This window comes from Eulemur rufifrons, chromosome 5 (assembly GCF_041146395.1).
Source record: "Eulemur rufifrons isolate Redbay chromosome 5, OSU_ERuf_1, whole genome shotgun sequence".
In the NCBI taxonomy this organism is placed as follows: Eukaryota; Metazoa; Chordata; class Mammalia; order Primates; family Lemuridae; genus Eulemur; species Eulemur rufifrons.
The window spans coordinates 44,548,191-44,575,726 of NC_090987.1; the positions used below are offsets into that span (position 1 = coordinate 44,548,191).

A 27,536-nucleotide genomic window follows, 5' to 3' on the forward strand; every position below is an offset into this window, starting at 1 on the left:
GCAGGAGGATGGCCCAGGAGTTTGAGGTTGCAGTGAGCTATGATGATGCCTGCCATCTTGACTCTAGTCAAGGCGACAGAGTGAGACTCTGTCTCAATGAAACAAAACAAAAACCTCCTAAAGAACTCTTGCAATCAATAGGGAAAAAAAAAAAAAGTAAAAAAAAATAAAAATAAAAAAAAATAAAATAAAAAAGGGCAAAGATATGAGCAGGCAATTAATGGAAGAGAAAATATAAATGATCTGTAAATATAAGAAGCATGACCTAAGGACCACTCTGGGAGATGCTAGTTAAAGCAATAATGACTGGTTGTTTTCAGTCCCATCTTTTAAGGAAAAAATACATGATATTAAGTGTTGGCTAGCAGCAGGGGAATTGGGTACTCATATACTGCTGGTGAGAGGATAAATTGATACAGCTTTTTTTGAAGGGAAACTTGATACTTACCTATTAAAATAAACTGTTTTAACTAGTCATTATGTTTCTCGTTATTCATTCTAGAAAACACATTTACAAAGAAACATGAAAGATATATTCTTTGCTGTATTATGGATAATTGTTTAACATTTCAAACATAATGTTGTTCACCACCCAGTGAATGGGTATTACAGTGTAGTGTGTCTATACTATGCATACATTTTTAAAATTGCTGTTTATACATTCAAATGAATTGATCAACAAATTAATTTGAGAGCTGAAAGTAAGTTGCTAAAGTATAAAGTATATTACTTTTAAAATACAAACTTTTTTCTTTATATTTGTTTACATTTATGTAAATCCATTGAAAATAGCTTTCACAAACTGGGACTGGGAATTGTTTTAATGGTGGGCTTGTATTCTATATTCTTTGGAAAAAAGAATTGTTAGCTATAATTTATAACTATATTTTATGGTTTGACCTACAGTGTCATATCGGTTTAGATTTTTAAAAATTAACTTGTCTGTGTTGTTGTAGTCTAAAAAACAAAGTAGCTAGTATCTATTGTTTCCTGTAAAACTGAAAAAATCATTTGGGGTAAAAATATATTTGCATTATTTATATGCTATGGTTCTAATCTAAAGTGTTTCACAAGGGTTTTGGGGGCATTAATAAAAAAAAAAAATGAAAAAACTTTAGAGCTTTTCAAGATCTCTTGTTCTGTCACCTGGGACTGGTGGGTCTACTTCCATAGTAACAGCTGTAACTTAAACTCAGCACTGGGCTTTGTGATTGTAAACTTTCACACTGCTTCAGTTTAAAGGTTAGAATCAAGAAGATTTTGCAGGTCCAGATATAAGTAGCCACTGATATTTCTAGTGTGGAGGAAATGATAATTTTTCTTCCAATTCTCTGTTATATATAATTTTTGCATAAGCTGTTGGTAAGATTATTTGGCTGTTAAACCAATACCAAAAGGTAAAAAGTTTAAGTCTTAGGTGGTGGTGGTGATGAAATATTAAGGATTGGCTGTGCCTTTTGCCTTGAAAATTCACTACTTATTTGAAAACAGAGCATGCATAATGAGATATGTAACATTTATGGATTGAAAAATATCTTTTTAAATCTTTTTTTTTCTTTCTGCTTTTTTATTTATACAGAGTTTAGTGCTGGCAGAAAATAGTCCTGGAAGAGATAGTACTGAATATTTTATTATATTTGAGCCTCGGCTACCACTTTTATCAAGAACATTAGAACCATATATCCTACCATTTATGTTTTATAATGGTAAGTTTCTAGGAAAATAAATGGTTAAACTCTGTTGCTAGTGGTACCTTAGATAACTTTGTTTGCTTTTCATTAATGTGTTTGTTATCTAATTGTGTTACGACATGTTTTGGAAAAGTCAAAGTTTTTAAAAGGTTTACATTATCTGTATTTTTTTACTTAGATGTTAAGAAGCAGCAACAAATGGCAGCACTTACAAAAGAAAAGGACCAATTATCTAAATCTATTTTTGCATATAGAGGTTTATTTGAAGCCAATCAACAGCTTCTTGATGAAATGAAACGTAAGTTAGTTTGTATTCAAAGGCATTGTAAAATTATTCTTCAGGGAGTGGTGAGGCAGAAGGTAAAGACCATGATACACAAACATGTATCTGCTTTCTTGGATTGCAGGTAAAATTCAGAACACTGAAGAAAGGTAGTAATGATGGCTTATGTTATTTGTCATTTGATAGTTTTTAAGATGAGGTATTCCTCATTTTAAATAAATTTTATTTTGCTTAAAAATTTGAGATTTTCATTAGAAATCTGAATCTGTGGAAGATTTAAGGCTTACTGACATAATGTTTATATCTAGCAAAAGATATTGGATGACATTATCACTGAGGGAGTAATGGGTAATATAATTGTTAATTTGGCTCATGGACTGTGTGTACTTTACTAAAAATATCTGCAGTATGTCACACCATGGAGGCATATATAGGGCAGCACACAGTGATACTGAAACATGTAACTTATTCTTCAGTCAGTCCATAGAATGTTTGCTGAAATTTCTAATAATGTTGATATGCAGTTAAAAGACAAGGCGTTGTTGAGTTGTGCTCTATCATCTTTTACCTTTTCATTTGTCAGAGTTTTTTGCTATGGTTTTTGGTTTTGTGTTAGTTACATGGTTAAAATTTTGATCAGCTAACTGACAAGTATTTAGTACTTGCCACAGAGTACTCAGATTTATATATCTGTACAAGATCAAGGATATTTATAGCATAGTAGGAACTAAATCTAGTAATCAGATAATATATCATTTGTGCAACACTACACATTGTTTTCATAACGTCTTAATTGGTCCCAAGAATAATCTTGTACAGTTATCTATAAATTATATATAGTCATGAGGATAAAGATTAAATAACATATCCAGGATTACTAGGAGTTTACAGTATGATATCATATCTCCCTTAGGTGCATTAATTTTCTTTCTCATTTTTGTATATTTGAATTGAATCTTAAGATTTATAGTTTAATTTTGAATTTGTAAATTAGTCAACTGTCCATTTTAGCATCAGGCATTAAAAGGAAAAAAAGAAAAAGAATTAAATATATTTTTTGAAATCTATATTTTGGGGGCTATCAGAAATTAATGCAGTTTTTTTGTTTTTAATTTTAGGCCAAGTTGAAGAAGCAAGATTAAAAGAGGCCCAGTTGCGAAATGAACTACAAGTACATAACATTGACATTCCTACAACACAACAGGTACAATTTCCAAGTGACATGAAAGATTTTTTTATTGAATTCTATTCTACAGTTTTTTTTATCATTCATGTTTTATTAGGAATTCTGTGGGCACTGTTGTTTTAGGGATAGAAAGATATGTATTAAAGTGTAGTCACTTACTAGACATTTAAAGGGCAAAATGGGTTCTCTTTTCAAATAAATTGCAGTTTGTATTTTTAATGTAATAATACCAACAAATGTAGTTATAATACACCAGCTCAAGTATTCAGTTGAAGAGGTTGCATAACCAATATACATGATGGTAAACAAAATAAGAGAAAGTAATAGAAAGCAATCTAGATTTTTTTCTAAACTTATATTCTTCTATATGTGTAATTCAGTTTCAAAGAGAAGTCCTATTATAGGTAGTGTATTTCTTAACTAAGATTAAAAAAAAAATCAATGAAGTAAGAGCTTTATATTATTATAACCATAGTTTTTTTAAGTGATGCTTATTTATTCATGTTCTTGAGTTATCCAAATTGTTGATTTTTGTCTGCTGTCATTATGGGCTGCCTGGTACAAGAATAATTGGCCTTGTAGGTAATTTTTGTTTATACATTACAGATGCCATACATTGAAGCACTTTTGAAAAGAAAGCTATCAGAACAGGATGAACTAAGGAAAAAACCTAGAAGATCATGTACTCTTCCAAACTATACTAAAGGCACTGGAGATATTTTGGGAAAGGTTTGTGTCTAAGCCTTTTAAGAGGCAGTGTACTTTATTATCTTGTTTTATTTTGTTTAAAATGTGTTGTCTAAATGTGACATAATAAGAGTGTCAGCTCCTTTGTAAATTTTTTCCAATACATAACCTGCTCTCATTACCATAATTGGGATTTGGCAGAATTTAAAACTGAAATTTGTAATACTGCTATTGAAGGCTGTGGCAGAAGTTGTTAACATGTCTTAGTTCAAGGCTTGTTGTCTACTTAGAGATGCTTTCATGTCATACAGCTTTATAGGGAGCCAGCACTTTATAGGTGACTGAAGGGAGACAACAGAAGAGAGAAAAATATCAGAATTCTTCTGGGTTCTGAGTCTAATGTTAGACAATGAATTGTGGAATGCTTCTAGAACTTAAGAAAAAACAACAAACAAACAACTTACTACATATTTGCTGCTGAGGGAGAATGCCATTCTTCTTTCTCTATTGCTGTCCTTGCCCTCTTTGTTTTTACTTATGTTAAATGAGTTGTATTTTCATTTTGTCCTGCCATTATTCAATGGTGAACATTCTATTTTATATTTTTTTCTGGATCAAAATTCTGTTAGTATTTGCAATTATCAGTAAGTTCTTTAGCTAAGTTTCACTTCTCTGTACATCTTTTATAATCTGCATTTTTTCCTATAACATCTTCAGTTTTTAATCCTGTTAAGGTTTGTGGTATATGTGTATGTTTTACCTGTTAACTTTTCCACTTAATATGCATCTCATCTTAATTGCTTTTATCCCCATTTTAAAGTTAAACTGAAACTGAGGTATAGAGATTAAATAACTTGCTCAAGGTTGCACAGCTAGCAAGTGGCAAAGCCAGGACTCAAACCCCGGGCAGTCTGACTTCATAGTCTGTGCTTATAGCTTATGTATTAATACATCATTCTACTTTCATATGCATTGTATGAACTCTTTGTTGTATTTCCCATTTTTATATGAGAAAATTGAAGTTCACAGAACTTCAATAACTTGCTAAAATATAATTAGAGACAGAGCTTAGATGCAAATCAAGGTCTCTATGACTCCAAAGTCCATGGTAGTTTTTTTATATACTGAACCACACACTGAAAATAGGAGGTGATATGTAGCAATGTTTACTACCAAAACCGTATTACATTATTACCCAAACCCCAGATCTGCAAATTGAAAAATTAAGGGTATAAATTCATAAGTTAGAAAACAGTATGTTAATATATAATGAGTTTTTTGTTATTGTTGTTTTCTTTTTATTTCTGGATATTATGGGGGTACAAATGTTTAGGTTATGTATGTTGCCCTTGCCCCCCGCCTCCCAAGTCAGAGCTTGAAGCATGTCCATCCCCCAGATGGTGCGCATCGCACTCATTGTGTATGTATACACCCATCCCCTCCTCCCCACTCCCATCTGCCCGACGCCCAATAAATGTTATTCCTATATGTGCATTTAGGTGTTGATCAGTGAAACCAATTTGATGGTGAGTACATGTGGTGCTTATTTTTTCATTTTTGGGATACTTCACTTAGTAGAATGGGTTCCAGCTCTATCCAGGAAAATACAAGAGGTGCTAGATCACCATTGTTTCTCATAGCTCAGTAGTACTCCATGGTATACATATACCACATTTTATTAATCCACTCATGTATTGATGGGCACTTGGGTTGTTTCCGCATCTTTGCAATTGTGAATTGTGCTGCTATAAACATTCAAGTGCAGATGTCTTTTTTATGGAATGTCTTTTGTTCTTTTGGGTAGATGCCCAGTAATGGGATTGCTGGATCATTAAAATGTGGAAACCAGACTATCTATAGTTATCTACATGCTTAGACTCATGGGACTTCTTTTTTCTAAAAATTGGTTTGTTATTCCTCAGAACCAATTTTTAGAAAAAAAAAGTCCCATGAGTCTAAGCATGTAGATAACTATAGATAGTCTGGTCTCCACGTTTTAATGATCCATCCAATACAAAATTCTTACACAATATGTAAGATTTTTACCAACATATAAAATAAATTTTAGCAAGAGAAATATTTTTAAGTCTCTTGTTTAAATATTTCTCATTACATATCTCAAAAATCTGGGGAAATCTTTGAAATTTCATTTTGTATAGTTTCTCCTCTGTCTCTTGACAAGTACAGATTCTATCTTAACCAGTAAGAAAAAACTTTTCAGTCCCACGAAATCATCTTTAATCTTCTCCTTTGCTTCCTTTATAAAAAATTCTTCCTGGCATTTATGCTAAAACTAGAATAAGTAATCATGGAACTATGGTAGGAACAAGGGAATATTTTCCCCCCAAACCTTACAATGTATTTAGTTTTAACATCATGAATGCCTCAGTTAACTTGGATATTTTAGTCTTTTCCTCCTCAGTTCCAAATATCTTGAAATTCCCATCCCTAAATGAGGAGGAATTTACAGCAGTTTTAACATTTTTTTATTCAGTTAGACATAAATATCATTAGTGTGCCCTTCTAAATAGATTTTACTTCAATATTATAGTATTCTTTCAGAAAACGTATCTTAATATCACAAATAAGAATTGTTTCCTCTGCTTACATATGATTTTCCTCTAGTAATTCTTCCTACATTGGCTAGAACATTTTTTTCATCTTCACTTACATGTCTTATTGCTAGGGTAGGTTTGTGCTGCCAGACCAGGTAAGAATAAAGGGTAGATAAGACCATACCAGCATGATGAGTGAGGTTTTGATACTGGTGCAGTATTCCAACCTAGGTGGACTTTGAGCAGAAATGTTTGTGACTGAAGGAAGGATTTGTAAATAGGAGTGTAATTATTTAGCCTAAGCTCCAAAGAAATGTTCCTATGAGCAGAAACAGAAGAAACAATTCTCATTTGTGACATTTAGATTTGTTTTCTGAAACATATAATACTGAAGTAAATTATCTACTTAGAAGGGAGGGGTACATTAACTATAACTATATTTTATGTTTAATTGAATCTTAAAACTGCAATGATTTCATGTATAATTATTTAAATATATTTTATGGTCATTTTACTAATAAGGCATGTCCCATTTATAGAGATACTAAAATGTGAAAAAAAACATATCTTCAATTGGCTGGTAAAATCCCTAAATATTTTTACTTGCCTATTTACACATTTACTGGAATTTAATCTTGAAAATTTTTCCAGTATGTAACAGCCAAATAGACAATTTAATATATTCAAGTCAATAAGTTTTCACAACTTGAGAATTTATTTTTAGTGTTTCAGAAAAGTGTTTTTGTTATTTAGACTTGGGCTTTTAAAGTATTTATCAAATTTTTATGTATATATTTTTTAATTTTTTACTTAATTTTATTAAAATGGATTATAGATTGCACATCTAGCACAAATCGAAGATGATAGAGCTGCAATGGTTATTTCCTGGCATCTGGCAAGTGACATGGACTGTGTAGTCACCCTGACCACTGATGCTGCACGTCGTATCTATGATGAAACCCAAGGTCGTCAGCAAGTGTTGCCCCTTGATTCTATTTATAAGAAGACTCTTCCAGATTGGAAAAGGTTAGAAAAAATGAACAGATGAACAGTTATATCATTGGCATCCTTGTCTAGGACCAGATTTAGAGACTGCTTTTCTACTTTTCTTGTCAAACTAAACTACATTTGGCTTATATTGTTAGTACAAACTAATTGAAGGTAGCAGTAAGATACAATCAAGCAGATATTTTTATATGGTAAATATTATTTTTGTTTCTAAGAGCATAATAGCTAATCATTTAGGAGTAGCACTTGTGAATTTGGGAGTTGATTATATGATCAGAATGATATACAGTATATTCATATGTTTTTCATATTTTTTAAAATTAAAAGGTTGTGTGTGCTTTGTTTAATACCTTTTTAAAATTTCTTCTCATTTAGACCTCTACCTCATTTCCGAAATGGAAAATTGCATTTTAAGCCCATTGGAGACCCAGTCTTTGCTCGAGATTTGTTAACATTTCCAGATAATATAGAACATTGTGAAACAGGTAAAGGATATTACGGTGGCTTTATTTTGTACAGGTGTTGCATTTGTGATACAGATTTATAAATTACTGATTATGAAAGTTAATGTTCTTAATGCAGCTTATAAGTGATATTTTTATTAATATTCCATTTTTTTCTGTTAGAGGAAAGTTGAATAAAATTGTAGCGTTAGCATTATTTATCAAAGAAATATTTGCAGTGTGTGTTAAATTTTAATATGTCCAAAGAAAATACCACAACTTTAAAAAAAAATTTTTTTTTTTTTTTAAGTATTTGGTATGCTGTTAGGAGACACAATTATTTTGGATAATCTGGATGCAGCCAATCATTATAGAAAAGAGGTATGTATTTGATTTCATTTTTAATTTATAGGCTCCAATTCTAACACATAATTTAAAAATTTAATATATTAAGGCCATATATAGAAATCATTCCTTTTGATAATACATGTACAGATGACTAAGTAGCCCTGTCAAAACCAATGTAAATCCTGCAAATCAATAAGCAACCTAAAATTAGGCAAAATATATGAATGAGTAGGCCAAAATGCAGATTAAAATGAGATATGTTTGTGGGCTATGAAATTGTCTAAGACTCAAAACAGTATCTGTTATCGAGGATAGTATTGGAAGAAGAGTACTCTCAGAAAATTTTGGTGGAAGTACAATTTGGTGTAACCTTTGTATTAGTTTGCTAGGGCTGCCATTACACAGTATCACAGACTGGGTGGTGGATTAATAGATTTTTTTTTTTTTTTTTTTTTTTTTGACTGGGTCTCACTCTGCTGTGCAGGCTAAAGTACAGTATCATCATCATAGCTCACCAGAACCTCAAACTCCTGCCTGAGCCTCCTGAGTAGCTGGGACTATAGGCGCCTACCACCACACCCAGCCAATTTTTTTATTTTTTGCAGAGAAGGGGTCTTGCTGTGTTGTTCAGGCTAGTCTTGAACTCCTGGACTCAAGCAGTCCTCCTGCTTGGCCTCCTTAAGTGCTGGGATTACAGGAATGAGCCCCTGCACCAGGCTGAAATTTATTGTCTCATAATTCTGGAGACTGGAAGTCCAAATTCAAGGCGTTAGCTGGGTTGATTTCTTCTGAGGACTGTGAGTGAAGGGTCTATTCCAGGCCTTTCTTCCTGCCTTGTAGATGGCTGTCTTCTCCCTCTGTCTCTTCACATCTATGTGTGACTGTGTCCAAATTTCCCCATTGTTATAAGGATACCAGTCATATTGGATTAGGGCCCACCACAATGACCTCACTTTAACTTGATTATCTCTGTGAAGACCCTGTCTCCAAATAAGGTCACATTCTGAGATACTGAGGGTTAGAACTTTAATATACAGATTTTGGGGAAACACAATTCAGCCTATAGCACCTTTGGAGGACAGTTTGGCAATATAAATTTTTCAGTTGCTTATTGCTGCATAACAAACAATCCAAAAGTTTAGTGGGTTTAAGTAACAGTGTATTAGTTCTCTTTTGTCTGTGGGTTTCTCCAAGTGATGTTAGCTAGTTGCAATATTAGCTAGTTGCACTGGGATGATGGCAGCTCCAAAATAACCTCCCTTACATAGCTAGCAGTTGCTGCTGGTCGCCATCTGGCAAGTCACCTGGCATTGGCCAGGGGCTCAGTTGGGGTTATCTTTGGGGGTTATTAGTCTCATCCACTAGGGTGAGATAGGGTAGAATAATCCTGTTAAGAGTTTTAGAAGCCCTTTTGTCTAGCTGAAGGGGTCTAGGAGAGCAGTACTTTAAATGTTTCTGAGGACTTAACAAAGCGACATCCTTGACTTGATTTTGACCCTCAGGCTACATTTTACTGGCAATGCATTAGACTTGATCTTAGCCATTATTTGTAAATTGTGTATTCTGAAATCATGGCAACCTTCAGTTTCATCTACTCTCACTTTATAGATGGGAAACCTTAAGCTCAAAACAAATACTGGAGAGCTGGGTGGTGCGGTGGTACATGCCTGTAGTCCCAGCTACTCTGGGGGCTGATGCAGGAGGATCACTTGAGCCATGGTCACATCTGAGATTAACCACTGCACTCTAGCCTGGCAATATAGCGGTATACCTCATTTCTAAAAAAATAAAAATTAAAGAAAAAACAACAAATAATGGATTTTTTCTAGATCATAGTAGTAATTCATATCAGAACTAGAACTGAATTCTTTAGAGCATTTTTTCTTTGGGCTTAGTTAAGAAACAGTAATAAATGCATCTTCACTAATTTGAGAAAGCTAAATTATTGCTTTTATTGAATATTATTCAGCTAATTGGGGAATGGTGTTTGGCATCTTCATGAATGTTTCCTTGCGAACCTAATAATAGATATAATAATACTGTACCAGCAAGTGATTTTAGATGGGAGGGCTACTATATTCTGTTGGTGATACGTGTGTTTATATGCCCTAAATTATGGCATAGAAGTCGTACCCATTAAATGTTATGACAACATGGAATTGGTTTGAAGATGAGAAGCTTACCAGTGAGTACAGAATTAAGAAATAGGATGATGACCGGAAGACCAATTAGTTCAATCAGACATTTGGATACTTACTGCGTGTGAGACACAATGTTGTGCTGTTAAATGTTGAACAACCAGCTCTCTGGGGAGGTGGTGTGGGGGTCCTTGATTTGTAGCTTTTGCCAGTTTCCTTGGTGTAAATACTCATATCATGGCTGATTTCCCACTGCCTATATGAAGTCATTGAATGCAATGTTTGGGAGACCTGGCTTTTGTGACCCAGTACAGGCTGACTCCAACACTCCACTAAGCACAGTGCACTAGGGATTATGCAAAGATGAACTAGACAGATCAACCACAGGAAACTCCAGCTGAGATTACTAAAATGTTATTTCAGATATCTATCTTAATGAACTTGCAAGAAAGTAAAGATTTTAAGTGGAAATGGAAACCCATCGAGATAAAGAACACTAAAGGCAGATTTTTGCCTTGAGAGCATTTGCCAAACTAATTTAAACCTGAGTATCAATTTTCAATCTCTTGAGGGGTTTAAGGGAAGGAGACAAAACCCGGGGCTCTAACCAACATGGGGAATCTGATAGCTAGGACCCCACCCCGCCATCTCCCACCCCACAATGGGCTGAAATTTAATGTAAAGGTGAACAAAGAAATAAATCTGCCACCTCCATCTCATCTCTAGCTGCTTCTGGGGACTGCTAAAAATTTGCATCTCTTGAACCTTGGCAATAAGTGGAGAAGAAAAAATTAAATACTTTTCTAGAGAATTCATCAGCATAAACAAATTCATCTGTTCGCAACCTGCATTCATACTACTTGGATGTTCTGAAAAACCTCAAGGTGAACATTTGGTTTCATGTGGTGCTGGACTGGTAGCATCCTTACATATTTGATTGAAACAAACACAGGTTCTTTCTGGATGAATTCACCTTTATCTTAGAACTGAAATAATTTCCATATTGACAATGAGAGCAAATATTTAAAATGTGATTAATATAGTTTAAGAAATGAAAGTGTGGAAAGTGAGAAAAGAACAAGTCAACTTGAAAAAAATTAAATAGAGCTTCTAAAAATAAAAAGATATTATAGAAATCAAATACTAACTGGGCAGGTTTAACATTTTAAGAGGTAATTAGTGATTGGAAAGAGGATCGGAGAAAATATTTAGACTGCAACCCAGAGAGAAAGAGGTTGAAGAGACATGAGGCATAGAATGAGAAAATCTAAAGTCTAAACAGGGCCAAGAGGAAAAGAGAAAAGGATCATAGGCAATATTTGAAGAACTAATAGTTGAAAACGTAAAGTTAATGAAAGATACCGATACTAGCTTCAAAAAATGTTATAGTGCTATGTGACAAAAACGGGAATGGTATTTGTTCCAAATAGTTGATACAACACATCTTGATATCCTTGTTTCCAAATTTTTTAATGAAGTCATATGTAACTTTACCAGTTAAATGTTGTTTTAAAGCTCTTCTGAGAAAAGGCACTTATGACATCCCTTGGTGTAACATTACATTGTTGGCCTTTGGTAGTCTTCGTTACTGTTCTCTTTCTACATTCTTCATTGTATATAAACTACTTCAGCTCCTTGTTGATTCCACCTCTTGCTAGACCCTACAGCAGTTGTGAATAAGTAATGTCTACATTTGTAACACTGTTGTTTATTCGCTGAATTTGCAAATGCTGTCATGACTTTTTTGTCCTAATAGTGTGCTTAATGAGGTAAACTCATGAGAATAAGGGAGAATTGAAAAACTGTCCATCTGCCAGAGGCTTATAACTCTATTCCCCTATATTGTCAGTTTGTTAACAAAAGAGTAGACAAGTCTGTACATCTGAGTGTGTTTGTTAATTATGATTGTATTAAATCCTTAAAAACATTGCCTGAATCCTGATAAATGGATAGCACGTGAAGCCATTTTATATTTTTAATGTTTTCTTTTAGAAAACATATCATTATTTCTTTTACTAAAACAAATAATTTTTGAATTTATAAATACTGACTTTACCAACAAATTCACCATAGGATTTCTTCAAATAGTCATCTTATTACATTTAAATTTTTTTAAAGTAGCCAGTTTGGTGGGAAAACACCTGTAAAGTATCCCTGAAATTATATTTCATTTTCTAAAGATGTAGTTTTACTTTATCTTTTATTTATATAATTCAGAGACTATTTAGCCCCAATATTAGATTTGAATTCGTACATGTTAAATTATAATGTTCTATAAGGAATGGTACCACATGCCTATAATCCAGCTACTTGGGAGGCTGAGATAGGAGGATCCCTTGAGCCCAGGAGATCGAGGCTGTAGTACAGTATGATTTTGCCTGTGAATGACCACTGCACTCCAGCCTGGGCAACATAGTGAAACCCCATCTCAAAACAAATAAATACAAATTATGACTTTATTCTTCAACCATTTATTAATGTATGTATTCTGTTTTGATGTGTAGATGTGCCATAATTTATTTGTGTAACTTAAGACATTGTAAGTTTACTGTTTTTCATTATTGAAATGTTTCGGTGCACGTTGTTCACGTCTGTGATTATTTTTTTCAGATTAAATTCTTAAGAGTGGAATTGCTAGGTGGTGCAGAATGTTAAACTTGTAACACTTATCGCATTTTCTTTGAGAATGGGTGTCCCAGAGCAGATGTGTACAAGTAGGCTCTTACTCCATAGCACCCTCCAAAATTGTGTGTGTATGTGTGTGTGTGTGTGTGTGTGTGTTTTGACATTTTTGAGTAGTCAAAATATATGACTGGAATTCCACTTCTCTGGTTACCAGTGAAGTTTAACATTTATTTGTTTATATTTCCTAGACCTTTTTTGCAAGACCATTCTTATAGATCATGAAATACTAAATCCAGTGTTTTCCTTTTATTCTGACTTCTCTGAAGAATTTAATTCTTGACGATTCCTTCTTCCTTCCCTTTCCTTGACTTCAGTTTTTCTACATGATGCTGGTTCCCCCAACTCTCAAATTATTAGCTCTTTTTCTTCCTATAAATGAAATCACAGTATTGTTCTTGGAAAATTCAGTCCTATGCTTTTCAGTCTGTATTTTCTTCAGTGTAGTATTATCATTTTGTAATCCTTTAGCCATCTAAAAATCTTATACCTAAACTGGCTTGGTGATGCTGCCCTGATACTTACAGCCATGGGTTCAGAAGCACAGAGCTCTCTGGCTTGTCCTCTTTCTTCTTGTTAATCAAGCCATCAATTTCACTTTTTTCTATTTGCATTGTTACTATTTTAGTTTAGGCTAACATTTGAAAAGTAGTCTAATTCATCTTCCTGTCTCTGGATTTTTCCTTCTAGTTCATCTTACATATCACTAGTTATTAATGTTGTGAAAATACTGCCATGATCATGTCATTTCTAATCTCAAAAGCCTTAAATGTTTTCTCTTTTCTTAGAGCAATTGAAACAAGCTGTTCTCTACTTAACATTCATTTACTTATAATAGGTTGTTAAAATTGCCCACTGTCCTACACTGCTGACCAGAGATGGAGATCGAATTCGAAGTAATGGAAAGTTTGGGGGCCTTCAGAATAAAGCTCCTCCAATGGATAAACTTCGGGGAATGGTATTTGGAGCTCCAGTACCAAAACAGTGCCTGATCGTAGGGAAACAAATAGGTAAGCTGAATAAGTACTTAAATAACAATTTCTATCCTAACACTTCATAAGGCTGGAGCAGGAGGAGCTCTTGAGCTCAGGAGTTTGAGACCAGCCTGAGCAAGAGCTAGAACTTATCTCTACTAAAAATAGAAAAATTAGCTGGACATGGTGGCTACAATTAAAAGAAAGTTAACAATAACAAACTGCTCTGTGTTGGGAAAGCAGATAGCCAAGTATATTAGAACTATATAAATTTAAGAGCAAATAGGCTCTAAAGTAATGACTTAGAGGGGACTTCCTGCTAGATATATGTACTTCAGAGCACAGACATGTAGAGACAATTTATATTGCCTGGCTAGAAGCAAGGGGTCACAGCCTGTAGAAGGCTCCCACCGCTGCTAGGAGAAATTCCCCTCTCTTAGCCTCCCTCACCTCCACCCTCAAGTCTCCCTCCAGTATTCAGCTGAGTACTGATAAGTGCATGTATGTGAGAAAACCAGCCAAGGCCAGAAAGGAACCACCCTAACTATGAAACAATAGTCAGAACTCATAGTTTAACTTTATAATAATATTCCAAAATATTTGTTAAATTCTAAAATCTGAAACTATACTTACTGAAAAGGAGCTAAGATATTCCCAAACATTCCCCATTATTTACTCCTTTAAACTTTACCAGTGAAGTTTGAAAGAATTCATATAGTTGAGACTATTCCTTAAAAAGTAAAATTTACTTTAAGACAAAAACAGTATAGTCATGCATTGCATAATGACATTTTGGTCAATGACCTACCACATATGATGGTGGCCCCATAAGATTATAATGGAGCCAAAAACTTCCTGTCACCTGGTGACATACCTGCCTAACATCATAGCACAAGACATTACTTTTTCTATGTTTAGATACACAAATACTTACCATTATGTTCCAGTTGCCTACAGTATTCAGGACAGTAACATGCTATACAGGTTTGTAGCCTAGGAGCAATAGGATATACCGTATAATAGCCTAGATGTGTAGTAGGCTATACCATGTAAGTTTGTGTAAGTACACTCTATGATATTTGTGCAATGACAAAATAGCCTAATGAAGCGTTTCTCAGAACATACTTCCAGTCATTAAGCGACGCATGACAATGTAGGGTAGGTAATAACCATGGTTCCAGGTATCCACTGGGGGTCTTAGAACATATCCCCTGAGGATAAGGAGGGACTACTGTAATATATAGTTTATAATCATGACATCACCAAAATTATTAACAGTTTTGTTATGTTCATATATTCTAGAGTATTATATGTCTGGCCAGGATTGACATTACTTATTGTTTATTATATTATGCTTAATTTATTGGTTCTAATATTAAGTTCTGAATTATTACAGTTCACTTATTGGTGTTTTTATTTTTAAGTAAAGCCATTCTTAATATTTTTATGAGTAGTGACCAAGATTATTTAAATGCTATCGTTTTCAGGGAAAGGGTGTTTTGTTTTTATCGAAATAGAACAGTATGATAAACTCCCACAGACCTATAGCCCAGCTTTGATTATGAAAACAGCCAATCTTGTTTCATGTATACCCACCCTCTCACAACTTACCTCTATCCTCTTCTTCCTGGATGGTTTATTTGAAGCAAGTCAAAGCAGAGATTCTGGTGTATTTTTCCACATTATTTTTTCAGTCATAAGTGCTTATCACTTTTTTTGCCAACAAAGTTCTTAGAATCATGTAGAGCACAGAGTTTGAAGAGAGCTAAATATTATTTAGGAAATTCTACCTACTCATTTAACTGCTTAAATCTTCCAGTGGTGAGAAAATTGCTTTAGCCTATTAAAGCAACCCGTGTTTGGGCAGTCCTTAAACACTCACCTAATAACAGCCCTTCAGATATACTTTCAATCCTTTTGTGTTATTTTGGTAGCTTTGCTTACATGGTCATTTTCCTGAATACATTGAAATAATCTATCTTAATATATGTCATATAAAAATGAATGCATTGTATAATAATTTGGGCTTTCTTCTGTTACGTAAAATAATTTTTAAAAATATTTTGCTGTTTACATCACAATAAAGCTTCATTAGTTTTTTTCAGATGAGTGAAATTTTCAGAAAATGTGTAAGAGCTCTAAAATCATTTATAAATAATTAAATGTGATGTTTAAAATTTTTTTTTCAACAAATTCTATTGATAAGTAAGACTTACTAGACACTATGAAGTTACATTTCATATACAAAAAATTTGGGGTTGATAAGACATGAAGCTTCTACTGTCCATCTGATGCATAAACTTAACCTTATTCATAAAATGTACTGAATTTAATGGGAAATATTTAATATCGCATCCTTCCTTTTGTAAATAAGATTAATGTTCTGTTAAAACTTTTGAATATGCTCATTTCTTGAGTATTTAAAAGATAAAAGAAGATTATACTTTCAGGGATCATTTCTGTAGTTCACTGCTAGAGAATTTTCTCTGAACATGCAGAGCACGGGAGACACAGCATTCTCTCCTGAGTGTGAAGACGGCTCTTGGTGTTGCTTCGCTGTAACCGCCATTTGCTGTTGATCGTTCTTTCCTTTCAAGGGGAAAAGGTAGAGGATGCAGTCTGAATGGTTTTTAAAAAATAAATAAATAAAAGATAAATGAATCTCATAACTAACTTATTAAGAAATAGGATTTCAACCCTTGATAACCTCAGTTTTTATGTATTGTCTTTCGTGTAAGGGCAACATCAGATATTAGACATAATATTGTAGCCTTACATACAAAATAAGTATAATTTTATGTACTTAGAAAACATTAATGTAACATTAGAAGTATTATCAGATCGGAAAACCAGCCTTTTTCCTAAAGACTTTTTCCCTGAAGTTCCAAATAAATCACAAAGAATAAGGAACATGAGGGCCTTATCATCACTTAGTTCACAAATATAGAATTTGTATTTAAATATACGAGTAAGTTCACAATCGCAAACAGGTGTGTGTGCATGTGTATTTGCGCACTCATTCTATATGTAGATTTCTAGAATGTTGCATACTTTTCTTTTTAAAATACTACTGTTGATCCTTAAAATGTAGAATAACTCGTGTTACATCTAATGTACTCTGTACTCTTAAATAATTCCTTCCACAGTTTTATTTATTTTTTGTTTTAAAAACTGAGTCTCACTGTCACCTAGGCTGGAGTGTAGTGGTTCGATCATAGCTTACTGCAATCTTGAATGCCTGCTGGGCTCAAGTAATCCTACACCCCTAGCCTCCCAAGTAGCTGGGACCATGGGCGTGTGCCACCATGCCCTACTAATTTAAAAAAAATTTTTTTTAGATACAGGGTCTCACTATGTGTTGCCCCCAGGCTGGTCTCAAACTTCTGGCCTCAAGCAATTCTCCCAGCTCAGCCTTCCAGAGTGCTAAGATTACAGGCATCAGCCACCATGAGCAGCCTCTTTCAGAATTTTATGTGTAAACTACTGTATATGTTTATTAAATGTCTGTTTATATGTTCATTCCCATGAATATTGATCATCTTTGTGTCTGTCTGGCATATTAAAGGACTAGATAATAAATATTTGGGGATTTGATGGCCAAGTGGCAAAGTCAAAGGAAATTATTACTATGAAGATATTTATATAACCATTTAAAATGTAACCATTTAGAACTAGATAAACCATTCTTGGCCCAGGGAGAGTAGTTTACTAACCCCTAGACTATAGTCACTATTTAATATTTAGTGTCTAAGGCCAGTCGTGGTGACTCAATGCCTGTAATCACAGGACTTTGGAAGGCCAAGGTGGGAGGATCACTTGAGCCCAGGAGTTTGAGGTTGCAGTGAGCTATGATGATGCCACTGCATTCTAGCCCAGGTATCAGAGCAAGACTGTGTCTTTAGAAAACAAAAAAAAATTAGTGTCTAGTAAATCATGCAGACCAGCAATAATCTCAAACCTAAATAATGTAATACATTTTCGGACAAAATAATTTAAGGAAAGTTAAGTTTTTGGAAAGTTAAGTATTTTACTCAGTGTGTTTTTAAAAGAATATTCTGTATTTAAGATAATAGCTATGTCTGTTAGAAGCATTGGTATTCTTTCTTTTTTTTCACTGTACAAAGAACGAGAACAATTAGTAAGTTGCATTGCTGCCAAGTTTTAACCACAGCATAATCCATGTCAGTTACATTTATAAATGTTTTTATTAGAAACCCCCTGTTACTTACTAGGTTTCATTTGGGAAGCAGTAATTTTCAAACAGTACAATATTTAATGCATTTTCCTTCTCCTGGCCAAATTTATCCATGTGGAATTAGGTTGAATACTGAAAATCAGTCCAGGCCCAGTGGCTCACGCCTATAATCCTAGCACTTCCCAGCACTTTGAGAGGTGCAGGCAGGAGGATCACTTGAGCCCAAGAGTTCAACACCAGCCTGAGCAGCATAGCAAGACCCTATCTCTATAAAAAAATAGGAAGATGAGCCAGGTATTGTGGCACGTTCCTGTAGTCCCAGCTACTTGGGAGGCTGAGGCAGGAGGATCGCTTGAGCCTAGGAGCTTGAGGATGCAGTGAGCTATGATGGTGCCACTGCATTCTAGCCAGGGTGATAGAGTGAGACCCTCTCTCAAAAAAAAAAAAAAGAAAAGAAAAGAAAAAGAAACTCTCCCCTCAAAATACTATCAGACAGGATGTAAACATTGACCTGTGAGTGATCCAATTGATAGAGCACTTTTATGTAGAAAACACTTTGCTGATACAAATAAACTGAAGTCAAACAATCAAAGAAAATTAAAATGTAACATTTTGGTGCTGGGATCTAAATTATGCTTTTCTATTTCATTTGTTTACATTGAATGTTTTATGGCTTTAAAAGTAGTTCCCATGAGTCATTATAACACAATAACCCAGTGTTGCTAATTCTTTTTCCTAAAACATGAGTTTGGTATGAGATCAGTGATTTCATCGAATGTCTTTGGTTTTTTACAGATATTCTTCAACAGTATCGCTCTGCTCTGTGCAAGCTGGATGCTGTGAATAAGGACCTTAACAGTCAATTAGAGTACCTTCGTACTCCAGATATGAAGCAAAAAAAGCAAGAACTTGATGAACAAGAGAAAAATCTGAAACTAATAGAGCAAAAACTAGGTGTTTACTTTTTGTTAACTTATACTTTCTCTGTATGGAGATAAATATTGATGATAAGAGAGAGAAAGTCCAACTGCAAGAAGAAAGAATGCAAATGATCCAGAACTTAAGTCAACAGAAATTGTTAACCTCTAAGTCTCCAATAAATGGTTATAAACTCTTCTCATCAGGAGTAATAAGAGGCATTCAGTATTATTTCTTAATTCTTTTTCTATAAATTAAGATATATTTGTATTTGCTTTTCTTTCATATAATTCCAGTGTTTTTATTTTAAGGTTAACTTTCTACATTTTCCATCTTTGCAGGTATGACTTCCATACGTAAGTGTAATGACTCATTGCGTCATTCAACAAAGGTTGAGGTGACAGATTGTCCAACTCCTCCTAAAAGAATGAGAAGAGAAACTATAAGACAAAATAGGTGAGTTCATTATGACCTGAAAATCATCATTGGTTAGTTTATCAAAGCTCTTGGGTCATTATACTTTAAAAACAGTATGAATTCATTTCTGATTTCTCCCCTTGAGCCAGAATTAGTATTTTAAATTAAAAAGACAAAAAAACCAAGTGATGATGAAGATAAAACATAATTATTATATTCTCTTAAAAGATACCCAATTTTCTAAATCATTTTTGCCAATTATTTAGAAATGTTAATAGTTTATTTTTATGTTAAGAGTCAAATTGCTTTTCTCTTATTTGGCTTAACTTTCAAATACACTGCATTCTCCTTCATAGGATCAGCAACTTGATAAGTATACAGTTTGCAAAAACATTTGTACATACTTATTTAAAAATGGCTTATAATTTTTGCTTTGGAGAATCAGTTGCCATTTAGATCACCAAAAAACAAACACAGCCATTTGCAACCTAACTCAGTGATGAGAAAAATGTCCTTTTTATTTTTAGATTAGCCATTAATAAGGCCATCCCACAGAAGGACACTATGGTACTGGGGTTTCTTATACATTATTTCAAAAAGTTTAAGCATAGACTCTACCTGAACAAGTTTCTTATATCAACTTTTGATGGTTTCCTTGAGACTATAGCATTTGAGATTGGTATTCTGTGCCCTGTCTATCTGCATATTCTAGATTTATTCAGGAAATACTGGAACGCTCACTTTGTGCTATATGTTGCTGTGTCAATAAAAGTGACATTGTTCTCATCCTTGTTGGAGTTCTATAATCCTGCACAGAAGAGAGACAGTTTAAAAAGCAAACACACTTTTTTCTATTTACAAGGAAAGAAAAAAATGGTGAAGTGATAGAAAATAATGAGGAAGCAGTATCTGTTGTCAGGAAAGATGCATTGAGGCAGAGAACTGAAGGATCAGAAGGAGCCAGCCATGTAGGGATTGGTTTTAGTCAGAGAGGAAAAGTAGGCCTGAAAGCTCTGAGAAAATACCAACCATGGTATTTTAGAGAAACTGAAAAGATGCTAGTGGCTAAAGCATGGTGGCAAGAGGGAGAGGGCCAAGATGTGGTTGGGCATATAGGCAATGGCCGGATTATAAACACACCCCGCCCACCCCCGCCACCATGCTGCAAAAAATTGTGAGGTAAAAAACTTTATATTTTAAGTTCATTGGTATCTCTCAAGTACTTAAAATTCTGTGCTTGCTTAGAATAACCTGTCTTTAATGTATTAATAAATTAGAGAGAAGAGCAATTAAAAATATGAGTCTATAAGAATATGGTATTCTCCATTTGAAAGATGTTTACACACATGTAGCCATGTCAATATTGTGTGTTTGTTTATGGGCATTCAGTGTATACAAACTCTTAAGCTGATCACTGAAAGTGTGGTGGGGTAATTTAGCATCAGAAAGAATCTTTGCAGTGGATTTAAACACATAATTTTTAGAAATCATAAGTTCAATGTGATACCAAAAAACCCCTCATTGGTCATCATTGGCAATTGCTAGGGCACCGACTCATTCTTTTGAAAATTAATGTATTCATACAGGAAAGACTTGTGTTCTGTCTTTCTTGTATGAACCATCTTTCAGATTACCAAATTGTTAGAGAAAGTTCTTTTTTTTTTATTATTTCAATAGATTTAAGGGGTACGAGTCTTTTTGTTATATGGATATATAGTGGTGAACTCAGGGCTTACAGTGTACCCATCACCCAATAGTATTCTTCTTTATGGAAAGTTTTTATATAAGAGTAAAGTATAAGAGGCATGATACAATTAAAACATCACGATTTTGCCACTCCTGATAAAGGAATGAATCTAGGCAACAATAACCAATGGATACTTGAAAAGATGGGGAAACTTAGTAATATTTATTAATGGAAAGATCAGACTGACACACTTGAACTCACTGATCAATCTTAGCAACACTAAAAGTAGTAGGACATTTGCTATTATATATGCCACAGTAGGAGGTAACCTGAATCTGAAGATGCCTCTGGTCACCCTTTCTCAGCTGGCTTCTGTGGAAAAATTAAGCACTGCAGAAAATTAAATGACTATTCTCCCAGTTTTCCCTAGGAGAGTACCTAGCTAGTATCATTCTGGATACATAAGAAATTAGTTAATTTATTATGTATATTAGATGCCTTAAGACATTAGAGCTTAATTCTCTGACAAATTTAAGAAGGGCTCAATTTAACTACCATTTTGCAGGAAATATGGAGAATTTAGGGGCAAGTTAAATACTACTACCAGGAAGCAGTCCACAAAATCCAGAATGTCCAGAATGGGACATTTTACAGGACAAATGACTGGTTTTGCTAATAAATTATAGTGACATAAAAGAGGAGGGAGAAGGATAAACTATTATAGAATAAAAGAGATTAAAAAGATACAACAACCAAAATCAAACCTTGTTTGAATTCAGATTTGAATAAACCAACTTTAAAGTGACAACTTTGAGATAATGGAAGAAATTTGAATATCTGGTTATTAGATACAGAATTGTTAATTTTGTATATAATAACATAGTATTTCTTTTAAAATAAATGTGTACAGATAGAAATGCATACTGAGGTTAAATCAGTTTAATAATATTATATCTGGAATATAGTTTAAAATGCTCCTGAAAAATAAAGTGGTAGAAGATATCAAAACAAGATTGGCAAAGTGTTACAATCACTGAAGCTCAAGACAGGAGTTCACTATATTATTCCCTCTGCTTTTATGTAGGTTTGCCATAATTTTTTAAAAAATATTTTATGAACAGAGAGGAGTGTTTTTTCCAGTTTTCTAAGAGACCAGAACCCGTTTCCCAGTAAGGAAATTTCTCAGGAGCTGGTTTAGGCTGAGATGTAAAGTGCATATGCTTGAGGCTGCTTCCCAGCCTCAGCACTGAATTTGCCCCAGACCTTGCAGTTACTACAGCACTACTACAGGCGTGGATTTGGATATTGTAAATTACGATTGTGTAGCAATTCAGAGATAGTGTGGGTTAAAGTTTACCGGTATTATTAGTTAGTAGTATCATTTTCATCAAAGTCATACATATATAAATCCTATAGATTTACAGTGTTGTACTATATAATGTGAGCCACATATAATTTTAAATCCCCTGGGAGCCATGTTAAGAAGATAAAAAGAAACAATGAGATTAATTTTAATAATAGATTTTATTGAACTCAATATCTAAAATATTTCAACATGTAAGCAATGTAAACAATTATTAATGGGCTATTTTACATTTTTTTTTTTTTCCATACAAAGTCTTCAAAATTCAGAAGATAGCAAATCTCAATTAGGGCTGGCTACATTACAAGTATTCTGGAGTCACACATGGCTAGTAGCTACTGTGTTGGACAGAACAGGTATAGAAAGAGCTTATGATGATAAAATCTTGTATCCTATGCATCCTCACCCCTGTTCTTTTCCCCAGAGGCAACCTTTGTTGTGTTAATTTTTAGTTATTCTATTGCCTTCATTTTTAAGATACACTTATCTCTGATTTTATCAACTTCAGACAGTACAGTTCACCGGACCTCTTCACACCTCACCAGTGTGAAGATCTATGTTGCTTGGCCCACCTAATGACTTCTGAACTGAATTGTTCTAAATTATTTGTGAATTTAATATTATCGTGATTGTTTAGTTGTATTCTATCCTACAGCCACAACCAAATTCTCCATGGTTTTTTCAAAGGTAGAAAACCATAAACATTTTACATTATTACAGCTATGTGAATATTTGGCACTAGGCAAGGTTGTGTGCTAGGATTACATTTCCTTCTCTGTATCGTTCTAATGTCCTGACCCTTATTTAGGCCACTAGTCAGTGTTCCAAACAAATCTTCCATATTCTGTTATTCTTAAAATCATGTTAAATTGTATTCTAAATGTTACGTAGACTATTTCTTATGTATTGTTTATTTTTTGGAGCTTTTAATTGTTTTTCTTTATTCTTTCATCATATATCTTGATCATATCCTCTTCTTTCTGTACCAGTCACTAGTAACTGGATGAGCCTTCTGAAATTCTGCCATCCTGGGTCTTCCTTGGCTACTGTCTTCAATAGAACCCACTATTTCTTGGGTTTCGTGTCTTTTTCTTTCTTATAAGTTCCTTAGAAAAACTGTGTAGAAAGAAACTTGGAGTCTTTGCATGTCTGAAAATGTCTTCATTTTGCTTTCAGATTTGTTTGAAAGTTTCTGGGGATAACAGGATAGAAATAATATACTAGAGGAGAAAAGATTGGGAAATAGTGTAGAAATAATGGGAGACACAGTCTGCCTGTTGCAACCCCAGAAAGACTCCGAGTCTAGCCCCAAACAGGAAGGATGGGAGATAAAACGATGGAGCAGAATGGAAAAGGAGAGGAAGCCACAGCCTAGAATGTGCCATATTTCAACCCAAACTTTGAAAGCTTTCTTCCCTTGTTACCAGGTGTAAAAAGCTGCTAACTACAAAGTTAGATAACAGCAGAAATTAATTGAACATTGGTATATCGGCTTTTTAGTATAGTTGCTGGCACTCTAGAGGCCTAATGCTGGCCTCTGGGAGCCAGAAGCCTGATAATTGGCTCTCCTTCAAACATTCAAAGCAAAGCCTGCGGGCCCACTGACCCTGCTGTGCCCTATCCCAGTTATAATTCCCACTTGGAGAAGGGACTTGATGGGAAAACCATTCTGTTTTCGTAATAGTAGAAGAAATCCTGGCTAACAACATAATCCTCTTCATCAAATGTTAGATAACCAAGAATCACTATGCGTATGAAGGGAGTCAGCCACATAAGAGAGAAAATGCAAGATAAATAGCAAAACCAACCCTGGAAGAACATTCAGTGAAGAGACTAGCCTTTTTATTCAAAATTGCCAATTAGGAAAAAAGAATAAGTAAACATGGATTACAAATATTGTTGTTGAAATTATAAAAGTCCAACAAAAGGACTAAAGTCAAAGAAACTTTCCAAATAGGAAAAAAAATATGTAAAGAGATAGAAGCAGATATAGAGAATCAATTCAGACTATCAGGAATCCTAGAAAGAAGAAAACCAATCATGCGAAAGAGAGTTTCCCAGGGATGAATGAAAGGCACACATCCACTGAATGCCCGGCGCAATAACTGACAAAAGATATACTAAGATACTTCACAGTGAAACTGTAGAATATTAAAGGGGGAAGACTGTAAATGTTTTCAGAGAGCCAAAGAAAGAGAACCATATTGCCAGTTTTGGCATATAGGAAACACAAAATGTTCAGCTTTGTAGTGGCAGTGTTAGAAGTTTTAGGTTAAAAATTTGGTGTATTCTGGCCTATAACTTTCTCCCTTTTGCATCCTGCTTATCTTTAGGAAATTTGTTAAAATCACTGTTTAATTAGTGATTTTCTCATCCCCAATCTCTGCCTATTCTCCATAAATTTTGAAGTAATAATTTTCTCTCTCAAAATGTCTGAGCATTTGAAATAAAGTATCTTAACAGTATTGAATTATTGATATATTTTATCCATACAATCAGGAACAAATTTAATAGTAGGAAAGGAAATAGATACATAGTATGTTGTATGCCTTTATATATTTATATTAATGTTTTATTTATATTTGTATGTATATTGAATTTATATTTGTTAGCTTTTAATATAGATTGCATACTATGTTTCAACTTTAAGATGTCACTAATTATAACAAATGCCACTATTTTCTGAAACATTAAAGAGAAATACTGCTAATTAATTCATGACATTATAAAGTGCATCTGGATTTCAGAGATGTTAAATGTGAAAAAAATGTGGATCTTAGAATCAATTAAATATGCTTAACAATATATGATACTATGAGGTAAACTCAATTGTTTTCTTGAATAGAGGCTTTAGTTTTCTAATTGATTTCCTATGCATAAAGATTACAAATTAACTCTTTATCAAAAATGTGTATTGGCCAGGCACAGAGGTACAAACCTGTAATCCTAGCACTCTGGGAGGCCAAGGCAGAAGGATCACTTGAGCCCAGGAGTTTGAGGTTGCTGTGAGTTCGGCTGATGCCATGGCACTCTAGCCTGGGCAACAGAGTGAGACTCTGTCTTAAAAATAAAAAAAAAAGTGTATCTTCTTTTTGGAGATGGCAGTTCGGGGAACTATCATTAGAAAATAAAGTATTTAGATATATCTGAATAAAAAAGATACATGCCAAAGTATTCACTGTGTTCATCTCTACATGAATGAATGAGATTATGGATATTTTAAAATATTTTTCCTTTTGCTTCTATTATTTTATGACTTTTATAATAAGCATTATAATTCTTAAAATAGTAATTTCATTTAAGGAAAGGGTAAAAAGTAGGCAAAAATCTGCAGAATTTGTGTCTGAGATAATACGATTCCAAAGAACTATGGTAAGAACTACTTATGTTACTTATATATAGTTATACATATACATATAATTATAACTGAGTGTGTATATATACACACACATTAACTACTTTCTTCCCTCCCACCCCCAGAGATAGAGTCTTTCTGTGTTGCCCAGGCTACAGTGCAGTGGCATCATCATAGTTCACAGCAACCTCAAACTCCTGGGCTCAAGCGATCCTCCTGCCTCGGCCTCCCCAGTAGCTGGGACTACAGGCATGGGCCATCATGCCTGGCTAAGTTTTCTGTTTTTACTAGAGACAGGGTCTCACTCTTGCTCAGGCTGGTCTCAAACTCCTGAGCTCAAGCAATCCTCCCACCTTGGCCTCCCAGAGTGCTAGGAAAACAGGCATGAGCCACCATGCCCAGCCAACTAACTACTGCCTTTATTTTCAGACTTCTTTGTATACTTGTGACATAAATGATTCTATATAAGGACTTAATTAAATATGTTTATACCAAGAATTATAATTAATAGAGCATAGTTCCACTGAATATTTTAAGTATCCAGGTATGATGAGGGAGTTCAGGAAAAGGAAATCTTTGGTACATAAAACTTACGTGTTTTTTTTTTTTTTTCCACTTTGACCAGGATTATAAACAAACTAGATATATGAAATGTGGTAGAGAGAGGGGGCCATTGGCCTCACTAAGAATGCTCTGCCTTCTCCATCTTTGTTTCAGAAGACCAAGAAGGTGACTTACAGGACTGAATATTTCTGGGGACAATACAAGCATCTGGGCATGAATTTTCATGTCTATCCAGATGGGACTGGAAGCAACCATTCAATTTTATGAATCTCACTGGACAGAATGGATTTACTAGAATTATTCCAGTTATCATGCTCTTTGGTTGTCGTTATCTTTCAAATGTGTCAGAGGAAAATGTGCTAATATGGCAGTGACTGTAAAACTGGCACACAGCATTTGTTAGTCCTGAAGAAAAGCATATGTACTATTTTTCAGTATAATTATAATGAATGTTAGAACTATTTCTTGAAAACCTTTTTATTACTTTTATGTGAATTTATTTAACAAAGATGTTTTGTTTTTTGTGTAAGGAAGGTTCTAGAGGCTAGATATTTAATTGTAAATATGTGAGAAACCGCAGTGAAGGATTCAGGATAAAAATTAAAAAGCACAGGTATCTGGGAATTCAAATGTTAAGATACATAGAAAAACATTAAATTGATGAGTGAACTTGTGACAACAGTAGCATTTCAAATTTCTAAAGACTTATCCTGTATATATATAAAAAATATCCAGCAGCATCAATTTTTATAAGTATTGTTTGACTTTATTAATACTAGATTATATAGTCTCAGCCTTAATTCTACACTTACGTTATTTTGTAATTTTTTATTACTATTTTTAAAAGGTTAAAGAAAACATACACTCTCACATTAATGTGCTGTAAAAGCATTTGAATTGTGCATTAATTCAAACTAAATGTATGTCAGTACGGATGTCTTTGCGTCAATTTAAGGCTATTGATCTGTGAAGTTATTTTGTAAGGAAATACCTTTGGTACAGTTTTGTGTCCCAGGAAATGTGTGTGTTTTTTTAATCCTTT

General features: G+C 34.0%; 1 protein-coding gene and 1 pseudogene across 1 annotated transcript in view; both read left to right on the plus strand.

Annotated features, from left to right (window-relative positions):
* SMCHD1 (structural maintenance of chromosomes flexible hinge domain containing 1) overlaps nucleotides 1-26,873 on the plus strand; it is a 137,393-nt gene extending 110,520 nt beyond the window's left edge. Inside the window, exons 38-48 of the mRNA XM_069468214.1 lie at nucleotides 1,580-1,706; nucleotides 1,870-1,989; nucleotides 3,093-3,178; nucleotides 3,767-3,889; nucleotides 7,238-7,428; nucleotides 7,786-7,895; nucleotides 8,164-8,234; nucleotides 13,860-14,031; nucleotides 18,986-19,144; nucleotides 19,450-19,564; nucleotides 26,556-26,873. Of these exons, the coding sequence (XP_069324315.1) occupies nucleotides 1,580-1,706; nucleotides 1,870-1,989; nucleotides 3,093-3,178; nucleotides 3,767-3,889; nucleotides 7,238-7,428; nucleotides 7,786-7,895; nucleotides 8,164-8,234; nucleotides 13,860-14,031; nucleotides 18,986-19,144; nucleotides 19,450-19,564; nucleotides 26,556-26,580 (1,299 nt within the window). The 3' untranslated portion in view covers nucleotides 26,581-26,873. The remainder of the gene's footprint in view (nucleotides 1-1,579; nucleotides 1,707-1,869; nucleotides 1,990-3,092; nucleotides 3,179-3,766; nucleotides 3,890-7,237; nucleotides 7,429-7,785; nucleotides 7,896-8,163; nucleotides 8,235-13,859; nucleotides 14,032-18,985; nucleotides 19,145-19,449; nucleotides 19,565-26,555) is intronic.
* On the plus strand, nucleotides 16,430-16,618 carry LOC138383574 (small nucleolar RNA U3; annotated as a pseudogene).
* Nucleotides 26,874-27,536: the final 663 nt, after the last annotated feature.